The following is an 8,202-nucleotide window of genomic DNA, read 5'->3' as shown; positions in this document are numbered from 1 at the left end:
TTGTTTTGCATATGAAACCGGAGGAGTTGTACTTACATCTTATGCCATCAGCTTGTCCTCGGTCACGGTTTCGTTTCACATAAAGCTTTGCAAAAATTGCATAAAAAGCGCTTGCAGGAACAAAAACATAATATTCCAGAAACACGCTTTGCCGATCCATCAGCTGTTCGTAACACTTCCCACAGTGAAATGATGCACCTGCTGTTTTCTTTGCAAATTTGCATCATAGGATTGTTTTTTTGTTTTTCCTGCAGTATATAAAAACTGTATCTCCAAAATAAAACTATGAAGACACTCAAAATAAATTTCCTGTTGTTGTAAACTATTTTGTTGTAAACTTTATTGTATTTAAAGTTTTGAGGGATAAACCTCTTAAATTTCTCCAAGTAGAAATATATGTAAACAAAACAAAAGCGATTTTCAATTTTTTTGTAGTTTATTGCACTTTTTTGCAATTTATGTAATTACTATGGACTTAATGCATACATATTATTAAAATATGGGCTATAACAGTTGTATTGATGTATAGCAACTTGAAATGCTCCCATAAACGGCACTACAACATGTAAAAAAATAATATAAGCTCTGGCGGACTTGGTTCTATAGTAGGTCTTAAAGGGTTAAATAAATATCGTCAAATAATCGAGATCTCAATTTCAGTGAAAATAATCGTGATTATCATTTTTGCCATAATCGAGCAGCCCTAATGCTGACTCGTTAGTTTTGTATTTGTCTTATATTTTCCAAGTGTGCTCTCACTGCATAACAGTACATAACGATAACATTAATAATATTAACACTGATGATAATATGAAAATAAGCTCGTATCAAAAGTAAGCTGTAGCTGTGCTGGTGAGCAGCAGACAGCCTGGTGTGTACCAGGCGTCTGTGCTTCTTCCTCAGGTTCTCGCTAACTTGCTGTTTGTAAGCTAGCTTTTCCTCACTCAGCTGTGTGTGTGTGTGTGTGTGTGTGTGTGTGTGTGTGTGTGTGTGTCTGTGTGTGTGTGTGTGTGTGTGTCTGTGTGTCTGTGTGTGTGTCTGTGTGTGTGTGTCTGTGTGTGTGTGTGTCTGTGTGTGTGTGTGTGTGTGTGTGTGTCTGTGTCTGTGTGTGTGTGTGTGTGTGTGTGTGTGTGTCTGTGTGTCTGTGTGTCTCTGTGTGTGTGTGTGTGTCTGTGTGTGTGTGTGTCTGTGTGTGTGTGTGTGTGTCTGTGTGTGTGTGTGTGTCTGTGTGTGTGTGTGTGTGTGTGTGTGTGTGTGTGTGTGTGTGTCTGTGTGTCTGTGTGTGTGTGTGTGTGTGTGTGTCTGTGTGTGTGTGTGTGTGTCTGTGTGTGTGTGTGTCTGTGTGTGTGTGTGTGTGTCTGTGTGTGTGTGTGTGTGTGTCTGTGTGTCTCTGTGTGTGTGTGTGTGTCTGTGTGTGTGTGTGTCTGTGTGTGTGTGTGTGTGTCTGTGTGTGTGTGTGTCTGTGTGTGTGTGTGTGTGTCTGTGTGTGTGTGTGTCTGTGTGTGTGTGTGTGTGTGTGTGTGTCTGTGTGTGTGTGTGTGTGTGTGTCTGTGTGTCTCTGTGTGTGTGTGTGTGTGTGTGTGTCTGTGTGTGTCTGTGTGTGTGTGTGTGTGTGTGTGTGTCTGTGTGTGTGTGTGTCTGTGTGTCTGTGTGTGTGTGTCTGTGTCTGTGTCTGTGTCTGTGTGTGTGTGTGTGTGTCTGTGTGTGTGTGTGTGTCTGTGTGTCTGTGTCTGTGTCTGTGTGTGTGTGTGTGTGTGTGTGTGTGTGGCATCAGTGCTCCTAATGCGTCAGTGCCGTGTGACTAAATGGATCAGAGCAAAGCAGTCTGGTGTTTGTAGCTCGGCTGGCTGCCACCCACGGCTGCGGGGCTGCAAAGCGGAGCTGGTCACATTTGTCAGCTTTTCTCACGTCTGCCTATGTTGTGTCTGTGACTGCTGCACCACAGAGCCCCAGACCTCCAGACAGAGCGCCGTAGAGGGAAGCTCAGCAGGTAGATGGAGCAGCGCGTCCAGGGGTCGCACACTTCTCCCGCTCTCTGCGTTCGGCTGCGCAGACGCCGTCTGCGTTTGCTCAGCTGCTCTCTGTAAATCACAGGCAGGGTCTGAAATCAGCTGTTTGTCACAAAGGTACTGCTGTCTGCCGATGGGGACGCAAAGATGGAGCTTTAGCCTCGTAAACGAAGCAGCCTGGCTGCGTCCAAAGAAGAGAATTGGAGGCTGATCTCAAATGAGAGGCACTCTGACAGCTAGCTGCTGTTGATTTATCCATCAAAGGTAACATTTAACCGGACTCGACACGTGGCTGCGGTTCGTTTCAGACCCTGTCTCCAGCCAGCCCTCCCCTCCCTCTTCATCCTCTCTGGTGTGTCATTAACGCCTCTTTCTTTTCATCTTTTTCTTTGTCTGTAACATTGAATCCTCTTTCTTCCTCCATCAATCTTCCATGAACCTTCGTGCTGCTGGAGAATCAATTTTGCATGTTCAGTGTTCAGCGAGCTCCTGGTTTGGAGCCAGATGTGTTACGAGCTGCGCAGCGGCTTCATTCCAAATGTAGGATGTTGGACGGACACTTTTGCTTCAACTTTGTGGGTTTTTGTAGTTTTCCTCAAGCTTGTTATTACTGAGAGAGCACATACTTGTATGTGTGGTGCATGAATCTGGTGTTGCAGGTTGTGGGCTGGTGCTAGTCTCCTTTACGTGTTGAGTGATGATGTCCTTCACAGCCAGCTCTTTGTTTTCTGCAGGAACAAACGGGCCTGCTCGCACTCGAGTCATTGTTCCGTCTGCAGACCTCAAACGCTCACCGTGTCCCCCTCCCCCCTCCAGGTCAGCAGGTGATCGAAGAGCAGCGCCGCCGTCTGGCCGAGCTCAAGCAAAGAGCAGCAGCGGAGGCTCAGTGCCAGTGGGAGGCCCTCCACGGCTCCCAGCCCCACCTCGTAACCTCGTCCTCCCCGTCTCCCTCCTACTCACCCATCATGGCCTACAGCCCCGCGCTGAGCCACACTTCCTTGGGCCCCCCTCCTCTGGTTCACCACTCCATCCTGCACCATCAGCCCCCGTCGGCCGGGGAGCAGCCGTACGACACCCTGAGCCTGGAGAGCTCGGACAGCATGGACACCAGCGTGTCCACCGGGAACAACTCGGCCTGCTCGCCTGACAACATGAGCGGGTATGACGCACACACAGTGGATTATGGGGTTCTATGTTAATGTTTGTGTGTAGCTGATGTGAACACACTCTGGGTTTGTTGGCCGTGGCCTGGTTCAGTGTTCAGACGCCAGCTCCTGACACACCAGCTGCACCATCACGTCTGATGTCAGAGTCGTTGGTGAACATGTTTCGGCTGGTTCCTCACATCTCTTCCACTGAACACAGCTGCCTCCAGATCTGTGCGATAATAAAAAGCATTCTTCATGCTTCTGGTTATTTTTTGAAATGAAAGTTATTGTTACAAAAATGTGAGCATATCCACGGCGTGGCTTTGTCAGCAGATGGCCCCGCCCCTCCCTGAGCCTGGTTCTGCTGGAGGTTTCTTCCTGTTAAAAGGGAGTTTTTCCTTCCCACTGTCGCCAAAGTGCTGCTCATAGGGGGTCATGTGATTGTTGGGTTTTCTCTGTATGTGTTATTGTAGGGTCTACTGTACAATATAAAGCACCTTGAGGCAACTGTTGTTGTGATTTGGCGCTGAGTAGATAAAGCTTGATTGAAATGCTAAATTGAGACACACACACACACACACACACACACACACACACACACACACACACACACACACACACACACACAGTGGGCTGCTAATCTTCAGACTCCCCCTGTGAGTCTTTGTCCACAGTGGGCTAGTTTGCAGGCCATCTTTGAGTGTGGTCGAGCTGCACTGCAACAGTCCTCAGCACAGCGTGCTCACACTGGTTTGCTCACATTATGAAGAGTTTAATGGGATTGAAGCTGTGATGGAGAGGATCGTTCCACTGACGTGATTAATGCTGCAGCGTGACCTCATTAAGCGTTTTCATGTCTTTCTTGGGCTTTAGATGCTTTTATTTTGTATTTGTCGACTTATTGCTGTGAGACTTTGTGTAGTAACTAATGTCGTGTTTGATGGCAGCGTCGGAGGTGTGGACGCCCTGAAGATCGAGGAGATGGAGAAGATGCTGAAGGAGGCGCAGCTGGAGAAAGCCAGACTTATCGAATCGCGGGTAAGAAGCAGCGTCGCAAGTGCTGCAGCGTTAGCTGATTGTCCCGAATCCATACTCGCTGAGCGATGAGTTCTCGCAGCACCCCCGTCGATAACGCTGAATTGAACTCGCATTTCTTAAAAAAATCAAAAGTTCCTGACAGCAGCGCAGAGCTGCCAATTATTTTATTGGACTTTGCACATTTTGTTTTTGTGCCTCGATGAAGCACCTCAGATGATCCCATCCATTATCTTCTGCTCTCACCGAGTCTGACTGCGAGCCCCATCCAATTAGGAAATCTCACACAGAGCAAAACAGTGAGCGCCTTTGTTTCTCACCCTCCAAACGGCTTCCACGCAGTCGTAGTACTGCAGTGTTTGCGTCGATGCATTGTGTGTGTCTGCCGATCATTACGCCTCCAAATATCAGAGTTTTGTGTTTAAAGAATGGAAGCTGCGCGGTGGTCAGCAGCTCCAGGTTGTGGGCAGCTCCCAGCAGGACACCCTGTACATAAATGTATGAAGAGCGAACATGTGCGCTCTGCCAAACCCTTCCACAGATCAAAAAAAATATTTAATGAAAGCGCTGTCCGCTAGGAACGGGAGAGCCTGGCTCGCCGGCAGATGCTCGAGGAGGAGAGGCGGAGGAGGGAGGAGGCCGAGAAGAGGCTGCAGGATGAAACTTTCCACCGGCAGCAGCTGGTGGAGAAGGAAGTCAAGATGAGGGCCAAGAACTTCTCTCAGGTCAGTGAAAGCAGATGTAATCGAGTCCGTGTGGCGGAAACGTGCAAAGTGACTCGACGGGCGGGTGTGGCGGCGCCACGGACGGCTGGCGGCACATAAATATGGCCGTGCTCGTAACAAAACCACCCCACGTGCATTTATGATGTAAACCCTGTGTGGCCATAAATACTGTACGCGTGCTCCAACATTTAAAGCTTGTTCTTTACCGCCGTGTTGAATCCATGTTAACACAAAATGCTAAAAGTCTGTAAAGACGTGAAAGGTCTCCACAGGTGAGCCTGTGAAAGCACCAGGTTCAGCTTCATGGTCGGAAACATCAGAGTGACCTGCTGATGTTTCCCACTGTGACGGAGCAGCCTTTGCTTTTAAATGTCGTTTTTCATACTGTGTCAGAATAATGGTTGAAGGATCGTGGAGCGCACACGAGTGACCAAACAGGGTTAAGTCCTTTATTCAACATCTGTCCTGCGTGAGCAGCAGCTGGTCTTTGTGGCACAGAGACCAGCTGCAGCCAGGCAAAGAGTGCACGATGAGTAACCTTCTGCATTTTCATAGACATTAAAACATGTGGCATAAACCTGACTTTGAAAATGAAGCGTGTGATTTATGCCTGATGTGGGCGCCTCGTTATCAGGCCGTCCACAGACAGGTGGAGGAGGTTAAGAAGGTTGTTGATCAGACTGTGACTGGCAGCTTGGTGCAGAGACGTTTCTGTCTTACTGTGTTTTTATGTGTTCATGTCTGCATCCTCAGACCTGCAGCAGGTTCTGCGTCTGCATCGTCCCTATCAGTGACTCCTCTGCCCATGTCTGTCCACGCAGGCCCGTCCTATGACTCGCTACCTGCCCATCAGGAAGGAGGAGTTTGATCTGCGCTCGCACATCGAGTCGTCAGGTCACAGCGTGGAGACGTGCTATCACGTCATCCTCACCGAGAAGATGTGCAAGGGCTACCTGGTGAAGATGGGAGGCAAGATCAAGTCGTGGAAGAAACGCTGGTTCGTGTTCGACCGCCTCAAAAGGACGTTCTCCTACTATGTTGGTAAGAGCCGAGGTGTCCGCGTCTGCTGTGTTAGCGTGGCGCTCTTTGTCTGTCTGTCCCAGTTTAACACCTGACAAAGTCAAATGAACAGAAGAAGGGGGCCTCTGCAGCAGCGGTCCCCAACCTGTTTTACATCAGTCGGTTTGTGTCTGACAGTATTTTCATGCACCGGCCTTTAAATACAACAGAATAAAACCAAAAAAAGAAGATTTCTGTATGACACACGGGAAAAGACCCAGGGAAACCATAAACTTCACACCTGAGGCTCAACTCGCGGTACCTAACGTGGCCCCGACCCTGAGAGCACACCTGCCTGTGGAAAAGCGCTCTGTAGGGAAACAAACCCCTGATGTGTCTGGGTTCTTCAGTGTAAGTGCTCTGAAGCTTTCATCACTCAGTCCGAGGGGATGGATGTTTGTGTCCTCAGTGATGCTGAAAGCACAAACCTAACACGGTGACAAAATAACCTCCGCCTGCGTTTCACTCTCAGCTCTTCTCATTTGCTCTTCTGGATGATTTTCATGTTCAGTCACCAGTGGAAACTGAGATGATGTGGAAAGCAGAGCGAAGCAGCAACGCTGTGAGTGAGAGCAGAGCATGCGTCCTCCAGGCTTGGAGCAGATCTGCGTGCACCATGCAGGCTGGTGTCATTTGAGCGGCGAGCTCGGGGACGCTCGCTGACGGCCTTTGAAGTGCTCAGAAGGTTCCGCTTAAAGCTGCTTAAAGCGTACCTTGTTGAAAGCGAGCCAGGGCGAGGAGGTGTACGGAGATTACTTTGGCAGTAGTTAAAATGCACTCGGCGCCACGCTCTCTGAGGAGCTGATTGAGATGCACCTCTCGCCCTCTTCTCTTGACCTTGAACAGCATTTAACTAGAGGTGACGTGCAGAAGTCACAAGCGACGCTAATTCGCATTAACCAGCCTCCACCAGCAGCAGCAGCGGGTCGTTGGCTAGTTTAGATGCAGCCTGATGAGATGCAAATGCAGGGCTGTTTGAATGCTAAAGAGGTCGTTAGCAGATAATAGCAGCGCGTTAAAGGCAAAGCGCCATTCCTCGAAATGAAGCGCGGCGTCTCTACCTACTACTCTTTAAGTTGGCTCGTGGAGTGTTTGTGCCTGGAGGTAGAGAGGGGCTGTTGAGTTCCCCACCGGTTCCTGACTGCAGTTCTGCAGTGGCTGATGAAACAAACTGCAACCATGTACCAGAGTAGCGTAAGAATGCAGTCAAGTGTGAAAATACAATGAGAGCACCACTGGCTTAAAAACAGAGGTGGGGGGGGCACCGTGCTTGTCCTTTTCCATCCATCACTCTAATTGTACTCTGGTCAAAGTTTGATCCCTTTCAGCGTGCCGTGGGTCTTCCCTGTCCTCCGTGCCAGCCTGGGAAAGTGCAAACGTTTGAGTTTCTGACCAAAGCCTCATTTCTGTCCTGCAGACAAACACGAGACCAAGCTGAAGGGAGTGATCTACTTCCAGGCGATAGAGGAGGTTTACTACGATCACCTGCGCAGCGCCACTAAGGTACAAATCTTTAAGTCTCATCCTTCTTTCCTTCACGTCTCCTCCTCCTGTCACACTGAACATAAGCAGCATGTGCATCCTCGCTTTGTGCTCGCCCGCCTGACCTCGGCCGCCGTGTGCGCCGGGGGATGTAGTTCTATTGTGCTGACACCCTCAGTGACAGAGTCGCACCCTAACTAATCCTTCCCTGTGTCTGTCCCAGTGATCCCAGTACAGACCAGTGGAGTGTTTCGAGCGCTTCCTCATTCATATGCTTCACAGAATACATCCAGGCTGTATTTATTAAGAAGTGCTGCCTGTGAGTGTCTGATTCCTCTGTTCACAAACGCCTGACGCAGCCGTAGGTGTCTCTCCGCTCATGTTTCTTGCTGCTCGTCTTGAGCCTCCACATCTTGTCACTTTATTTATCTGCGACATAAAGCCGAGCTGCTGTGTTTGACGGGCTGTCGCAGTACACCACGCTCTGACTGCGGGGCTCTGATCGACTCTGGAACTTTGATTCGACTTGTCACTTCCAATGTGGCGTTACAGAGGGAAACTTTAGAGTCTGCTGCTCTTAGCAGCGGCACAAAGAGCTGATGTTACCATGTCAGAAGGAGAACGTGGGTCTGTTTTAATTAACAGCAATTTATTAGTATTTTAATAGTAAACTAACAGCATACAGCATAACAGCATGGGGCGATCGTGGCTCAAGAGTTGGGAGTTCGCCTTGTAATCGGAAGG

The 8,202-nt window shown here is 49.1% G+C and overlaps 1 protein-coding gene across 20 annotated transcripts in view; it reads left to right on the top strand.

The window, feature by feature from the left end:
* phldb1b (pleckstrin homology-like domain, family B, member 1b) overlaps positions 1-8,202 on the top strand; it is a 119,834-nt gene that overhangs the window by 106,537 nt on the left and 5,095 nt on the right. For 15 of the 20 annotated variants that reach the window (XM_080890217.1, XM_080890225.1, XM_080890220.1 and 12 more), the window contains 6 exons: positions 1,946-1,990; positions 2,826-3,168; positions 4,105-4,195; positions 4,771-4,917; positions 5,739-5,958; positions 7,394-7,479. In XM_080890217.1, coding sequence (XP_080746343.1) covers positions 1,946-1,990; positions 2,826-3,168; positions 4,105-4,195; positions 4,771-4,917; positions 5,739-5,958; positions 7,394-7,479 — 932 coding nt within the window. The remainder of the gene's footprint in view (positions 1-1,945; positions 1,991-2,825; positions 3,169-4,104; positions 4,196-4,770; positions 4,918-5,738; positions 5,959-7,393; positions 7,480-8,202) is intronic. The other 5 variants (XM_080890218.1, XM_080890219.1, XM_080890209.1 and 2 more) reach the window with 1 other exon arrangement.

The sequence above is a fragment of the Rhamphochromis sp. 'chilingali' genome (genome assembly GCF_963969265.1).
Source record: "Rhamphochromis sp. 'chilingali' genome assembly, chromosome: 8".
Taxonomy (NCBI): Eukaryota; Metazoa; Chordata; class Actinopteri; order Cichliformes; family Cichlidae; genus Rhamphochromis; species Rhamphochromis sp. 'chilingali'.
Note: the sequence above shows the minus strand (reverse complement) of the source record. Positions and strands in the feature narration are given on the sequence as shown.